We start from the raw sequence: 17,021 nt of genomic DNA, 5'->3' as shown, positions 1-17,021 counted from the left end.
AAAAAAAAAAAGGCTTTAATGTACAGTCATGGGAGGGGGCTGGCACCATGGCTCACTTGGTTAATCCTCCGCCTGTGGCACCAGTATCCCATATGGGCACCGGGTTCTAGTCCCGGTTGTTCCTCTTCCAGTACAGCTCTCTGCTGTGACCTGGGAAGGCAGTGGAGGATGGCCCAAATGCTTGAGCACCTGCACCATGTGGGAGACCAGGAAGAAGTACCTAGCTCCTGGCTTCGGATCAGTGTGGCTATGGCCATAGTGGCCATTTTGGGGGGTAAACCAATGGAAGGAAGACCTTTCTCTCTGTCTCTCTTCCTCACTCTCTAACTCTATCTGTCAAAAAAAAAAAAAAAAAAAAAAAAGTACAGTCATGGGAAATAATTGATGATAGCAAGAACATTTCAATGCCTTAAAAAAATATTTTTAAAGATTTATTTAGGAGCCGGCGCTGTGGTGCAGTGGTTAAGGCCGCTGTCTGCAGGCCGGCATCCCAAATGGGCTGTTCCGGCTGCTCCACTTCAGATCCAGCTCTCTGCTATGGCCTGGGAAAGCAGTGGAAGATGGCCCAAGTCCTTGGGCCCTTATACCCACGTGGAAGACCTGGAAGAAGCTCCTGGATCCTGGCTTCAGACTGGTACAGCTCCAGCCATTGTGGCCAACTGGGGAGTGAACCAGCAGATGGAGGACCCTCTCTCTCTCCCTGCCTCTCCTTTCTGTGTGTAACTGATTTTCAAATAAATAAATAAATCTTTAAAAAGAAAGGCAGAGTTACAGAGAGGCAGAGGCAGAGAGAAAAACATCTTCCATCCATTGGTTCATTCCCCAAATGGCTGCCAACGGCCAGAAATGTGCCAATCTGAATGCAGGAGCCTGGAGCTTCTTCCCAGTCTCCCACATGGGTGCAGGGGGCACTTTTCCCTGCCAGGCCACCCATCTTAGAAGTTTTAATTGGAACTCTGAAGCCATGTCGGAGAGGTTTGTTTTTAGAACTGAAGATTATAAGTTAGTTGTGGAGCTGGCATTATGGCATGGTGGATTAAGCAAATCATATGAGCACCGGTTCAATTCTCAGCTGCTCCACTTCTGATCCAGCTCCTGCTCATGTGCCTGAGAAGGCAACAAAAGGTGGCCCAAGTGTTTGCATCCCTGCCATTAAGTGAGAGACCCAGAGGAAGTTCCAAGCTCCCAGCTTTGGCCTGGCCCAATCTTAGCCTGGCCATTGTATCCATTTGGGGAATGAACAAATGGATGAAAGATCTATCTGTGTCTCTGACTCTCTTTCTGAAATTCTGTCTTTCAAATAAATAAAATAAACCTTTAAAAAATTAATTGCATTGTGACTTTAACGTAATAAAAAAGAAAACATTGAGGCCGACATTGTGGTACACTGGGTTAACCTGCTACCTGCTAAACCAGCATCCCATAGGGGCACTGGTTTGAGTCCCAGTTTCAGATCCAGCTCCCTGCCGGTGTGCCTGGGAAAGCAGTAGAAAATGGCCAACTACTTGGGCCCCTGCCACCCATGTGGGAGACCCAAATGGAATTCCCGTATCCTGACTTTGGCCTGGCCCAACCCTGGCAATTGTGGCCATTTGGAGAGAGAAACAGGAAACGGAACACCCCTGCCCCATCTCTCCCTCTCTGTAACTCTGCCTTTCAAATAAGTAAATCTTTTTTTTTTTTTTTTTTAAGATTTTATTTATTTGAGAGGTAGAGTTACAGACAATGAGAGGGAGAGACAGAGAGAAAGGTCTTCCTTCCGCTGGTTCACTCCCCAAAAGGCCACAAAAGCCTGAGCTGAGCCAATCCAAAGCCAGGAGCCAAGAGCTTCTTCCATGTCTCCCACTTGGATACAGGGGCCCAAGCACCCGGGTTATCCTCCACTGTTTTCCCAGGCTATAGCAGAGAGCTGGATTGGAAAAGGAGCAGCCTGGTCTAGAACCAGCGGACATATGGGATGCCAGCACCACAGGCAGAGGATTAACACACTGCGCCAGAGCGCCAGCACCTCAAATAAATAAATCTTTAAAAAAAAATAATAATAATTGGGTCCAGTGCTGTGGCACAGCAGGTTAAGGCTCTGTCTGCAGTGCTGGTATCCCATATGGGCAATGGTTCAAGTTCCAGATGCTCCACTTTTGATCCACCTCCCTGCTAATGTGCCTGGCAAAGCAGCAAAGGATGGCCCAAGTTCTTGGGCCTCTTCACCCCTGTGGGAGAGCTGCAAGAAGCTCCTGGCTCCTGGTTTGGCCTAGCCCAGGCCCGGCCACTGTGGCCATTTGGGGAGTGAACCAGAGGACGGAAGACCTGTGTCTCTCCCTCCTTCTCTGTGTAACTCTGCGTTCAAATATTTTTTTAAAAAAATCTTAAAATAATAATAATTTTTTAAAAAAGAAAATATCAGAGACCAATGTGTGGTACAGTAGGTTAAACCACTGCTTGTGACACAGGCATCCCTTATCAGACAGCCAGCTCAAGTCTCAGCTGCTACACTTCCAAAGTAGCTTCCCGCTGACACACTTGGGAAAGCAGTGAATGATGGCTCAAGTACTTGAGCCCCTGCCATCCATGAGGAAGACCTGGATGGAGTTCTAGCCTCCTATCTTTTGCCAAGTCAAGACCTGGCTGCTGCAGTCATTTAGGGAATAAACCAGCATACAGAAGATATCCTTTTCTCTTTGTTACTCTGCTTTTCAAATAAATAAATATTTTTAATTAAACATTTAGATAAAACTTTCTGTATCTACCCCCAAGACTTTCCTGATACATAGGGCAAAATTAAAACCTGTATTCTTCTAGTATGCACTATGATCTCAGAAATGGCAACATGATATAAATTACAGACCTTGTTTCTTCTGAAATATTCACTAATAATTTGTCTGTTTATCTTTGTAAATTAATTCCTACCAATTATATAGTTAAGTGGCAAAATTAAAACCTGTATTCTTCTAGTATGCACTATGATCTCAGAAATGGCAACATGATATAAATTACAGACCTTGTTTCTTCTGAAATATTCACTAATAATTTGTCTGTTTATCTTTGTAAATTAATTCCTACCAATTGTATAGTAAGACTAAAAAAAGTACTCCTAAAATTAAAAACAAGTTCTCTAATTTCACCACAAATAAATCTAAAAGTTCAAGCAAACTAAAAAAACAATATCAGACTGATGTACCTAAGCAACATGATCAAATATTAAAAATTTTAAATGATTTCAAACTCTTAAATACATGAATTTTTCTGACCTCATATACTTAATTAGAAAATATTTTAAAAACACCTACTTTCAAAAACATAAGATCAGTTCACTTCCTATTTATGTAGATCACAGATCCCACCCTCCCACTAATACCGCATAATCAAAGAGAGAAAAGGATTCTGTAAATAAGACATACCACAACTAATTTTTTTTTTTTTTTTTGACAGGCAGAGTGGACAGTGAGAGAGAAAGACAGAAAGAAAGGTCTTCCTTTGCCGTTGGTTCACCCTCCAATGGCCACCGCGGCCAGCGCGCTGCGGCCGGCGCACCGCGCTGATCCGATGGCAGGAGCCAGGAGCCAGGTGCTTCTCCTGGTCTCCCATGGGGTGCAGGGCCCAAGCACCTGGGCCATCCTCCACTGCACTCCCTGGCCACAGCAGAGAGCTGGCCTGGAAGAGGGGCAACCGGGACAGAATCCGGCGCCCCAACCGGGACTAGAACCCGGTGTGCCGGCGCCGCTAGGCGGAGGATTAGCCTAGTGAGCCGCGGCGCCGGCACCACAACTAATTTTTAGTTTTCGATAATTTGTTAAATGTTTTTTTAACTTTTTTTTTTAATTTGAGAGTAGAGTTACAGACAGTGAGAGAGAGACAGAGAGAAAGGTCTTCCGTCCATTGGTTCACTCCTCAAATCGCCGCCACAGCCAGCACTGTGCCAATCCGAAGCCAGGAGCCAGGTGCTTCTTCCTGGTCTCTCATGCAGGTGCAGAGGCCCAAGCACTTGGGCCATCCTCCACTGTCCTCCCGGGCCACAGCAGAGAGCTGGACTGGAAGAGGAACAACCGGGACAGAATCTGGTGCCAATATGGGATGCTGGTGCCACAGGCAGAGGATTAACCTAGTCAGCCACGGCACCAGCCCCAGTATTTTATAAGTAACAGCAAATCCTACTACACAGTACTACTTTATTTTTTTAAAGATTTATTTATTTATTTGAAAGTCAGAGTTACACAGGAAGAGGAGTGGCAGAGAGAGAGGTCTTCCATCCGATGGTTCACTCCCCAATTGGCTGCAACGGCCAGAGCTGTGCTGATCCGAAACCAGGAGCCAGGAACTTCCTCCAGGTCTCCCAGGAGTGTGCAGGGGCTCAAGGACTTGGGCCATCTTCCACTGCTTTCCCAAGCCACAGTAGAGAGCTGGATTGGAAGCAGAGCTGCCGGGTCTCGAACCAGCATCCATATGGGATGCTGGCACTTCAGGTCAGGTGTTAACCTGCTGCACCATAGCGCAGACCCCCACAGTACTACTTATAAAAGTGAATATTTTTCCTATCCCCATCTAACACCTTAAACATTTTGTATTTTGTGTTTTTGTTTTGTTTTGTTTTTTGTTTTTTTAACAGGCAGAGTTAGACAGTGAGGGAGACAGAGAGAAAGGTCTTCCTTTTCCGTTGGTTCACCTCCCAAAATGCCTGCTATGGCCGGTGCGCTGTGCCGATCCAAAGCCAGGAGCCAGGTGCTTCTTCCTGATCTCCCATGCGAGTGCAGGGCCCAAGCACTTGGGCCATCCTCCACTGCCTTCCTGGGCCACAGCAGAGAGCTGGACTGGAAGAGGAGCAACTAGGACAGAACCGGCGCCCCAACCGGGACTAGAACCTGGGGTGCCGGCACCATGGGCGAAGGATTAGCCAAGTGAGCCGCGGCACCAGCCACTTTAAACATTTTGAATGTCATCTTTTAAACTTCCTAGTATAGAAAATTTTTTTAAGATTTATATATTTATTTTGAAAGTCAAGAGTTAGAGAGACAGAGACAGATTTGCCATCTTCTGGTTCAATCCCCATATGGCTGTAATGGCCAGGGTTTGCCTGGGCCAAAGCCAAGAGCCTGGGGCTTCTTCCAGGTCTCCCATGAGGGTGCAGGGGCCCAAGCACTTGGGCCATCTTGCACTGCTTTTCCCAAGTCAATAGCAGGGAGCTGGATCAGAAGTAGAACAACCAACACCCATAAGAAATGCTGGCATTGTAGGGCAGCAGCTTTACCCACTCCGCCACAACGCCGGCCCCTTCGTTATGGAAATATAAGAACATATACTGAGGCCAGCACTGGGTTGCAGCAGGTTAAAGCCCTGGCCCACTGCCCCAGAATCCCACATGGGTGCCAGTTCCAATCCCAGTGCTCCACTTCCAATCCAGCTCCCTGCTAATGCACCTGGGAAAGGAATGGAGGATGGCCTAACCCCTTGGGCCTCTGTACCCACATTGAGAGACCAGAAGCTCCCAGCTCCTGCCATTGCGGCCATTTGGGGAGTGAACCAGCGGATGAAAAACCTATCTCTCTTCCTCTGTCTCTACCTCTCTCTGTACTGTTACTCTTTCAAATAAATCTTTTTTAAAAATTTTTTCATCTAAAAATGAGTAATCTTTATATATAGAATATATACAAAGAATAGAGAACAGCATAAGGAACCATCTAGCTTCAACAGTTTCTGAATGTCTTTTTCTCTAAATGCTATCTTTAAAATTATTTATCTCTATTTTCATTTGAAAGACAGAGAGAGAGAGAGAGCGAGAGAGAGACAGAATGTTCCCATCCACTGACTCACTTCCCAAATGCCTACAATAGCTGGGGGTGGGCCAGGCCAAAGCCAGGAATTCAATCCAGGTCTCCCACATGGGTGGCAGGGACCCAATTACTGGAACCACCACCTGCTGTATCCAGGGTGCACATTAGCAGGAAATTGTAAATCAGGAACAGAGTCCAAACCTTGCTCCAGTAGGGATGGGTGGGTCTCAGGCTCTGTCTTAACCACTGTGCCATAAGTCCAATGCTAAACACCAGTCCCCTGAAAGCTACTGTTAATTTAGAAACCTTTACTGAAAAAAATGTTTAAAGCAATACTGAAAAATATTTATGTTGAGGCTGGCGCTGTGGCATACCAGGTAAAGCCACCGCCTCTAGTGCTGGCATCCCTTATGGGCAGTGGCTGAGTCCAGTAGCTCCACTTCCAATCCAGCTCTATGATATGGCCTAGGAAAGTGATGGAAGATGGCCCAAGTTCTTGAGCCCCTGCACCTGCATGGGAGACCTGGAGAAAGCTCCTGGCTCCTGGTTTCGGATCAGCACAGCTCCGGCCGTTGTGGCCAACTGGGGAGTGAACCATCGGATGGAAGACTTCTCTCTCTCTCTGCCTCGCTGTAACTCTGCCTTTCAAATAAATAAATATATCTTTAAAAAATTAATGTTTAAATTTAACTTATAGTACATTAACATGTTTAGACAATGATTAACTTGGTGGGAAAAAATGCTTTTAGACATATTTTTACATTTGATACAAATCAAAAATACTGGAAAAAGTTATGAGAAAATAATAATCTGAAATTAACCCAATTTCAGAGCTCAGATAATCCTGCATTTTTAATTAAAATAAAGAGTAAAGCCAATGAAAATTTAACCCAAACTTAAGAAATACAGGGGCCAGCGCTGTGGAGCAGCGGGTTAATGCTCTGGCCTAAAGTGCTGGCAGCCCATATGGGCAACGGTTCAAGACCCGACTGCTCCACTTCCGATCCAGCTCTCTGCTATGGCCTGGGAAAGTGTGGAAGATGGCCCAAGTCCTTGGGCCCCTGCACCTACGTGGGAGACCCGGAATAAGCTCCTGGCTCCTGGCTTCGAATCGGCACAGCTCCAGCAGTTGCAGCCAATTGAGGAGTGAACCATCTCTCTCTGCCTCTCTCTTCTCTCTGTGTAACTCTGACTTTCAAATAAATAAATCTTTAAAAAAAAAAAGACAAAAATTTATGACATTAAAAACATTTTAAAATTAACACTTTATAGGAAAATGACGCCGTCAAGTTACTTCTCCAGCGTACTTGAGATTTTCAGGCTTTTACACATTTGTAGTTCCTTTTCATGCATCAACACAATATGTTAATTAGAACTGTCCAAACAACTAAATTTCAGCTTTTCATAAGCTATAAATTCATACTCTGTAACTAGTCAGGTCTTACAGGCTCCTACTGTTCCTCTGTCCTAAACATCACCAAATTCAAACAGGTTAAAGAAATATAATTATATAAACATTGCCAGAAATACTGAAATATATGTGGGCCTATGTTACATTTGATAAAATGGCTGTTTAAAAAGCTTGCTCCTGCTTGTGACTCTCTTAAGTTTCCCTCAACTCACTCCTCTTAAATTCCACTGTTACTTGAACCTCATATGGCATGCCTGGGCAAATTTGATGACTTGGATTTTGTTTTAGAAGCCAGGCTTACTGCCAAGTCTGCTGTGTCTACTCCCCTGACCCACCAGGACAACACCTCCCTTATTTGTTACTGCTGTGAGCAGTTAAACTACCACTTACTATCAAATGAGGCTGAACTTACTCAGGTTTCCTACCTCTTAAATGTGACTGCCTTCACTATATTATGGCTTCCTCAACCCCACCTCTATTTAAAAAAAAAATTACCATATTGAATCATCTTCTACTCAAGAAGGAAATCAGTCATAAAAATCATCTTAATTCTATTTTACATATCAGTAGTTATGACTATACCTAAGGAAAAATTAATATGATTATACTTCACTGAAAAAAAGTATAAAGCAAACCTCAAAAGCAGAGGACTATGCTTTCAATAAAAATACAATTTTAGGCAAAGTTTAATGGCTGTCCCAGAAACACAAGTCATAAGTTGTATCCTACATAAATATCCTAAAAGCCCTTTAATGCCTAAGATACAAATTTTACTAGACTTGTACAATTTCCTGGCCAAACAACCAAGCTTTAACTTTTATATCATCTAATAAAAATACTATAGTATTGGGGCCGGCACTGTGGCTCACTTGGTTAATCCTCTGCCTGCGGCACCGGCATCCCATATGGGTGCCAGGTTCTAGTCCTGGTTTCTCCTCTTCCAGTCCAGCTCTCTGCTGTGGCCCAGGAAGGCAGTGGAGGGTGGCCCAAGTGCTTGGGCCTCTGCACCTGCATGAAGACCAGGAGGAGGCACCTAGCTCCTGGCTTCGGATCAGCACAGTGCTGGACGTGGCAGCCATTTGGGGGGTGAACCAACGGAAGGAAGACCTTTGTCTCTGTCTCTCTATGACTCTACCTGTCAAAAAAAAAAAAAAAAAAACTATAGTATTACCTTTACTAATAGTTCAGAATTTATGACAAAATATCCCTTCTATTAGTAAACGGGAAAACCTAAAAAAAATGCAGGAATAGCAATGCTCTTACAATGATGAATTTAATAAATTTATTTGAATGGTAGAGTTACAGAGAATCAGAGGCAGAGAGAAAGGTCTTCCATTAGCTGGTACACTCCTCAGATGGCTGCAACAGCTGCAGCTGGGCTGATTCGAAGCCAGGAGCCAGGAGCTTCTTCCAGGTGTCCCACTCAAAGAAAGGAACCCAAGGTCTTGGGCTACCTTCAACTTTTTTCTCAGGCCATGGCAGAGTGCTTCGGAAGTGAAGCAGCTGGGACTCAAACCAGTGCCCAGTGCAGCCCTCAATGACGAATATTTTTAACAAAATAATTTGACACTGAAATTCTTTCCTCATACTCACTAAAAACATTTATTCACTAATCTACATCACTGAATTCTTCTGGCAACCCCAAGAGCATTCTTCAACCCCTTTCAGCGAATGTGTCAAAGAAACAGACTATTAAATTACTCTTCCAAGTAAAATGGTAAAATGTTTATCCTTGACTCAGTTGCCTAACACATACTGTCACTGCATTCAAGTCAACAGAAAAAGCTGACTTATGGCTTGAAAATAGGGCCTAGTAGCAATCAAATCATCCTTTACAGTACATAACAGGCTGCACAAACACACCATTTTATTTCTACAGGAAACCATACAAGCAACTTCCCTTTTTCAAACTGATTTAAATATCCAATTATACTTAGTATAGTTAGTAAATCAACCATCTTTCACAGCCTACTGAGTCAGTAACAACTTAACTCAAGAAAGAAAAAGAGCATAATTAAGAACAAATAATCTTCAGTGCTTACACTTGTCAAAATGAGAAGAGGTAACAATGCAAATAGTACTAGAATTAACAGTATAAAATAAAATGTTTCAAACTAAATAGTACAGCTCACATAAATAAAGTTTAAACTACTACATCTCTGAATCTCTGATCTGCCTCTACTTTCTTTCAATTATTTTTTCTCAAGATTTATTTATTTGAAAGGCAGAATGGCAGAGAGGGAGAGACAGAAAGAGATCCTCCATCCACCAGTGCACTCCCCAAGTGGCCAAGGCAGAGCCAGGATGAAGCCAGGAGCCTGGAACTCCATCTGGGTCTCCCACGTGGGTACAGGGACCCAAGGACTTGGGCCATCTTCCACTTCTTTTCCAGGTGCATCAGGAAGGAGCTGGATCAGAACTGGAGCAGCCAGGACTGGAACCAGTGCTCCATTATGACGCAATGAGCAGCAGCTTAACCCACTGCACCACAACACTGGCCCCCTCAGTGTTTTAAGTTAGTACTATGTAGAGAAAAGTCGAGAGAGGGAGGCAAAACACAGCCTATCAGAGTGTATGTGTGTGGGGAGGGGAATATGTGTGTGTTTAAAGAAATGTTGCAGTAATTCCCAGCATCGTCAGCCTCATAATGACAAATTTTCATCTGACTGCACAATCAAAATGGTATTGATAGGAATGAACTCCAGAGGCTGGACCTGACCCGGGAGTGGTCACTCAGGCCTGGTGCTCTGTTGTATGACCTGTACCTCTCAACTATTGCACTGTTAAATATATGCTATGTCATTAAGTGCTTTTAAATCCAAAAATAAATGCATAAAGAAATAAAAAATAAAGAAATGTTAACTACTGCCACTTAAAGAGCATCACTGAAGCAGAACTGTGATAAGAACTTTAAGTACTTTAACTTGGGGTAAATGTTGTGGCGCCATGGTTAAGCCACCAACTTCCTGTATAGGAGGTACCTGGTTCCAGTCCCTGCTACTCCACTTCTGATTCAGCTTCCTGTTAATGCACACCCTGGAAAAGCAGATGATGGTTCAAGTACTTGGATCCCTGATATGTGGAAGACCTAGAAGGAGCTCTGGGCTCCTGGCTTCCTATCCCAGACTCAGCTGTTGCAAGAATTCAGGGGAACAAATTGGCAGATGAAAACATCCCTCTCTCTCTCTCTGCCTTTCAAATAAATATTATCACATTTATAAAAGATATAACAAAAAACTTTAATTAAAAGCAAGATAAACTGAAAAGTGAAAAAATGAAATTATCTGAGGTAGTAAATTATAGCATGGACCAGACTTCCAAGCACTGAAAGTAAAAACACTCTAGATTAAAGTCTAAAGGACGGCGTTGTGGCATAGTAGGTAAAGCCGCCTCCTGCAGTGCCAGCATCCCATATGGTCAATGGTTCGTGTCCCAGCTGCTCCACTTTCAATCCAGTTATCTGCTATGGCCTGAGAAAGCAGCAGAAGATGGCCCAAGTACTTGGGCCCTGCACCCGCGTGGGAGACCCAGAAGAAGCTTCTGGCTCTTAGCTTCGGATCAGCACAGCTCTGGCCATTGTGGCCATCTGGGGAGTGACCAGTGGATGAAAGACACTCCCCCCTCCACTCTCTCTCTCTCTGCCTCTACCTATGCCTCTCTGTAAATCTGCCTTTCAAATAAATAAATATTTAAAAAAATAAAAAGTCTAAGACAATGATCTAGAACAAGTTCCTCAACTTCATATGTGAAAAAGTTGTGTTTAATAGTAGTATTTGAAAAAAATATCACACATCTTATCATAAATTTCTTACAAAAATATATTGTATCTAAGATATTTTTCCCTTTTGAAAAACAACAGAAGATAACATATTACACACAGTATAGTACTCATTCCTCCAGTAACTTTCATTCAGGACTTTGAAGTAAATATTTAATAACAAACCCTGAGAATGAAACTTTGAATTTGTAAAAGTAAAGATTACTGTAATATCAAACTATATTAAAGATACATAATCAGTACACTAAAACAGATTATCAGAAGCTACCCTTTATAATGGCAAAGAATGTTAATGGAATACATTAAACACTTACCTATCTTAAACTCCCTATTTACTACCGAAATGTAGCATAAATTTAAAGATAAGCAGTAAGTAAAAAAGTTTAGCAAAATGCTTTGATTCAATTATAAATGGGAAAAAATCAGAGACCTCACTGGGAGCGTTACAAAAAAGAGAGAGAGAGAGCTAAAGACTCTAGGGGCTTCAACTTTTCCAGTGGAAAAACCTCAAAACATCTAAGTAAGTAAGTAGTAATTTTAAGTCACAAATGTATCCAATGTTATCAAGTACACCATCTAATTTGTATGTTAACAAGATTGCTTAGGACATTCACTAAATTCAGCACTTTGGCCTGTCCTCACTTTCCAGCCCCTACTCCCAACAAGTATCTTAGAAAAACCTTCTCCCTCAAATGGGCAATAATGGTGCAGTGGGCTAGGCAGTCGCTTGAGATAGCTACATCCACATCAGAGTGCCTGTTCAAAACCTGGCTACTCTGCTTCCAATCCAACTTCCTGCTAATGCGGCTGGGAAGGCAGCAAATGATGACTGACCCAAGTCTTAAGTACCTGTCACCCATGTGGGAGACCCTGGCTTTGCCCTGGTCCAGCACTGGCTGTTGTGGGCATCTTTCTCTCTCTCTTTCTCTGTCTCTCTGTCTCTCCCTCCCTCCCTTTTCTCTGTCAGTTTTTCAAATAAATAAATCTTTTTTTAAAAAATTCTCCCTGTATGGATACTTAGATGTGATACAAGTATTCTTAAACTTTCTGGGCCCAGCACTGTGGCGCAGTGGGTTAAAGCCCTGGCCTGAGGCACTGGCATCCCACGTGGGCGCTGGTTCTAGTCCAGGCTGCTCCTTTTCCGATCTAGCTCTCTGCTGTGGCTTGGGATAGCAGTGGAAGATGGCCCAAGTCCTTGGGCCCCTACACTCACGTGGGAGACCCGGAGGAGGCTCCTGGCTCCTGGCTTCAGATCAGCATAGCTCCAGCTGTTGCAGCTGTCTGGGGAGTGAATCAGCAGATGGAAGACCTCTCTCTCTGGGCCTACCTCTCTCTGTAACTGTCTTTCAAATAAAATAAAAATCTCAAAAAAAAAAACTTTCTGAAATATGCAAAAACCAATGCAGTTCAATGCTATCTCGTGGAACTAATAAAAACTAAAGAATTGAAGCAACTAGCATTAACTTTCTCCACCATGAAAAAACAGTGAACAGTGACTTCAAAACTTCATTAATTCAACAAATATTGGGTGACTATCATGTAAAGGTGCTGATAATATGACTATACAGAAGACATAAACACTATCCCTGCCCCTCCAGGAACTTCCATTCCAGCAAGCTGGAGAATCTAAAAACAAGTAAACACACTGACACAACCCATTCCAATCTGAACTCTACCAAGCAATCTGATTTTCATGCTCCATTTATATCTAATATATATATATATATACACACACAGATATAATCATTTTTATATAAATTATCCTAAAAACCATTTCAGTTGATTAATTTGGTTTCATCAAATTGCATTCTGTATTCATGTTTGTTAAAATGAAAACTTAATTTTGTGAACAAGTAACTCTGAAAACTTAGCTGTGAATGTATAACATCTCTAACAGAATTTAAAAATTATGTCAAGTGTTCACAGCAGCACTATTCACAACAGCCAAAAGATGGAAATTGTTCAAATGTCCATCAATGGATAAAGGGATAACAAACTGTGATTATTCAGCCACAGAAGGGAATGAATTACTGATACATGCTATCAAGTGGCTGACCATGAAAACATCAAGCCAGGTGAAAGACACAAAAAGTTACAAACTGTATGATTCCACTTACAGGAAATATCCATAGACCTCAGACTGGTGGGCACCAGGGGTTGAGAAGGGAAATGGGTAGCAACTGTTTAATGGGTACAGGATTTTCTTTTGGAATGATAAAAGTGTTTTAGAACTAGTTAGAAGTGTTGGTTACACACTGTGAATGCACTAAATTGTTCACTTCAAGATGGTTTATTTTGGGGCCAGCGCTGTGGCATGATGGGTTAAGGTACCGCCTGCAACATTAGCATCCCATATGGGCACCACTTTGAATGCCGGCTGCTCCATTTCCAATCCAGCTCTCTGCTGGTGCGCCTGAGAAAGCAGGGGAAGATGGCCCAAGACCCTGGGCCCCTGCACCCATGTGGGAGACCCAGAAGAAACTCCTGGCTCTTGGCTTTGGCCTGGCCTAGCCCTAGTCGTTGTGGCCATTTGGGGAGTGAACCAGCAGATGTAAGATTTTCTCTTTCTCTGTCTCTCTCTCTGTAACTCTGTCTTTCAAATAAGTAAAACAAATCTTTAAAAAACAAAACAAAACAAAACAAAAACTTGGGCCATCTTCCACTGCTTTCTCAGGCACATTATCAGGAAGCTGGATCAGAAGTGGAGCAGCCAGGACTCAAATCGGCGCCCATATGGGAATCCTGCACTGCAGGCTTTAACCCGCTGCGCCACAGCGCAGGCCCCTGCAGTAAATAAATCAATCTTAAAAATAAAGAGTCTCGGGCCGGCGCCGTGGCTCAATAGGCTAATCCTCCACCTTGCGGCGCCGGCACACCGGGTTCTAGTCCCGGTCAGGGCGCCGGATTCTGTCCCGGTTGCCCCTCTTCCAGGCCAGCTCTCTGCTGTGGCCAGGGAGTGCAGTGAAGGATGGCCCAGGTGCTTGGGCCCTGCACCCCATGGGAGACCAGGAAAAGCACCTGGATCCTGGCTCCTGCCATCGGATCAGCGCGGTGCGCCGGCTGCAGCGGCGGCCATTGGAGGGTGAACCAACGGCAAAAGGAAGACCTTTCTCTCTCTGTCTCTCTATCTCACTGTCCACTCTGCCTGTCAAAAATTAAAAAAAAAAAAATAAATAAAATAAATAAATAAAGAGTCTCTGCCTTCACATAGGAGACCGGGAAGAAGCTCCTGGCTTCAGATCAGCTCAGCTCCAGTCGTTGCAGCCATTTGGGGAGTGAACCAGTGGATGGAAGACCTCTCTCTCTCCCTTTCTCAACCTCTCTCTATAACTCTTTCATATAAATAAAACAAAACAAAACAAAAAAAGTGGTTTATTTTATTCACGTTTCACCTTAATGAAAAAAAAAACTAAAAAAAATCACCTGCTAGAATATTTTAAGTGGACTCAATCACAGAACTAATCACGTGTACTTGTGGAAATTTCAATTATACATAAAGTTGCAAATCTTAACTCCTTCTAAACCTATTTTAATATCAAAATGGTTTTTGTGTGTACAGCAAACATCATATTTCTAAGCCATTTTCATAGCTTTTAAATATTATTCGATATTTTGGATATACATAACTCCTACTTACAAATTTGTTTGGTTAACACCTTTATTTATTATATAATATATAATGTGCTCTAGTCAAGTTTGTGACCAGTAAGTTTACTAATATCAGGAACTGTTTATCATCTTCATAAGAATACTCAGTAAAAATAAGCTGTTCTTATTTGTTCAGTCTCAACAAACTAAGTTCAATTCAATGCCACCCTTTCCACAAATGCCACTTTTTACACTTCTCTACTATAAAATGCCTCAAGATTCAGTCCGCCTAGAAGTCTAGTTTTTTGTGCTGTGTCTCCCCCAACTATTTCCCAAACCCCTTGAGGAGATTCAGTCCTTTTTGCGTTAGCACAACACTACCAAGTATTTAACAGGACCTTCCATATAACCGGTGCTCCAATGATGTTAGTGGAATTGAAAAAACGCAGCCAACACGTAATTATAAATTATTTATTATGTTGAAAAAGACATCTGACAAAGACTAAAAGGACTGATAAAGTAAGTACTGCACCACCCAGAAAATCCTTATGCCTCTGCTTTTCAATACAACTCTACAGAAGGGTATACTAAACAGCAATATGAACACTGATTCATCTAAGACTCGGAACGAATAAATGTGGATTACTCTTATCCATCACCTTTTAGAAGCACGCCTGCATGTATAATAAGAAAACTGAACTTAATGAACCAACAGTTCTCCAAACCAGGTCACAGGAGAGCTCTAAGTCCCAGTCATCCTGTTTCTATTTCCTGATTGGTCTGACCTGCAAGAATTACGGTGCCCAGCCTTCCCAATTCACGCTCCCTTTAAAAATATCTTCTGAAGACATTTTTTCTTAAAACAAAACAAAACAAAAAAGATTTCCAGAACTTTCTAGAAGGATTATAAAGGTACCCCTCTTTTAAAGAAAGCTTCAGAAACACTCTGCTCAAGCAAAACTGTTTTTAGAAAAGTTCCGTTATAGTTACACTTTGGATTAATTATAGGCTATAAACTCGCACAAGTGGAAGTTAACTCGGAAGCATTACCGTCCTAGCAAAGCAGATTTAAAGAAACATGTGCACGAATCTTAGAGGAGACCTCCAAGAATGCGCATCTTTCAAATAAAGTTTTTTTAAAAAAGAAAAAAAAAAACCTAAAATATAGATGAAAACTCCAGTACGCTTACACTTTACAGGGACGAGAACATTTTCTACCACGCTGGCAAAGCAGCGACAGTCAGACGCCACTTGGGCAGCCGCCCCTAGCTTCGGCCTCCAAATCCCGGGCGTCCACCGGCCACAGGAGTCCCGGAGCCCAGCTCCCCACTAGTTCCACGTCGCTGCGACCCACACGCCTCCTCAGCAGTTTAAATTCGCTCTCCACTCAACACGCGCGTGCGCGCCCGCGCGCGCGCGCACACACACACACACACACACACACACGGGGTTACCAGTCGCGGGACAATCAAGGGACCAGGAAGGGGGCGCGAGCTCGTTTGAGGAAAGGGGACTATCGATCCTGCCCGGCCCGTCACCCACCTGCAGGCCGCGAGCCCGGGGGCGGCGGCGCCGGCGCCCCGTCCTCGCCAAAGACGAGTTTGAAGTCGAGCTCGTCGTTGGAGCCACAGTTTGCAGTAGTCATCGGCGTGGCCCAGGGTGCTGCGACTTCTCCTCAGGCGGCGGCGGCAGCAGCAGCGGCAGCGGCGACGGTTCCTTAGCGCCGCTTCATGCCGGGCCGCGCCGGCCAGGAGGTCCCGGGTCCACCGCAAACTTTCCCGGCAAGGCCCGCTACGCCGAGCGTTCCGTCCCGAACTCGAAGGCTGGCCGCGCGCCGAGCTGCACCAGGAGCTGCCGCCGCCAGCAGCCAGCCAGTGCCTAAGCCGCCACCACCGCCTCAGCCAAGGTTCCCCGCCCCCCAACAGTCGCCGCCGCCGCCGCGCGCTCTCGCGCTGTGTTGCGCGCCTGGCCCCGCCTTCTGCCGCGCGCCCATCCGGCTGAGCAGCCCATAGGCCACGGGCGCCACGAACAAGCCAAGCACCCCGCCCCTTCACCGACCTATCGCGTGACTCCTTCCCTAGGAGGAGGAAGTCACATGACAACGGCGGCCAAAGAGCCCTGCTACCTCTCGGGAGTTGTAGTTTTGCCTTTATTCCTTACGCGACTCCTCTGCAAGACGCACGTCAAGCCGTCAAGCCGAAAGCCCTTTCTAATTGGATCGAGGGACCCACCGTCAGCCAATAGAAGCCTCCTTCCCTCACTGGGCGGGGCTCACGTCGAAGAAGGGGCGCCATAATTCTGGGATTATCGGTTCCGTGATGGCCCGCCGCAGAAGTGACTCCTCACCGCTGGGTTTACGGAAGGCATACGGTCCCCCCCGGAGGATTTTCCGGAGGCCACTCAAACCCTCATCTCCCCACTTCAGCCTTAATGGGGGAGCCTAGAGAGGTCAAGGACTTGACGTAAACTTTCAACTATG

At 44.4% G+C, this 17,021-nt stretch overlaps 1 protein-coding gene across 4 annotated transcripts in view; it reads right to left on the bottom strand.

Moving 5' to 3' along the window:
* Window positions 1–16,640, bottom strand: part of NFATC3 (nuclear factor of activated T cells 3) — a 155,074-nt gene extending 138,434 nt beyond the window's left edge. The window contains exon 1 of one of the 4 annotated variants that reach the window (XM_017342314.3): window positions 16,085–16,640. In XM_017342314.3, coding sequence (XP_017197803.1) covers window positions 16,085–16,187 — 103 coding nt within the window. In that variant the 5' untranslated portion in view covers window positions 16,188–16,640. The remainder of the gene's footprint in view (window positions 1–16,084) is intronic. The other 3 variants (XM_008257512.4, XM_051847207.2, XM_002711632.5) reach the window with 3 other exon arrangements.
* Window positions 16,641–17,021: the final 381 nt, after the last annotated feature.

This window comes from Oryctolagus cuniculus, chromosome 18, assembly GCF_964237555.1.
Source record: "Oryctolagus cuniculus chromosome 18, mOryCun1.1, whole genome shotgun sequence".
Taxonomy (NCBI): domain Eukaryota; kingdom Metazoa; phylum Chordata; class Mammalia; order Lagomorpha; family Leporidae; genus Oryctolagus; species Oryctolagus cuniculus.
Note: the sequence above shows the minus strand (reverse complement) of the source record. Positions and strands in the feature narration are given on the sequence as shown.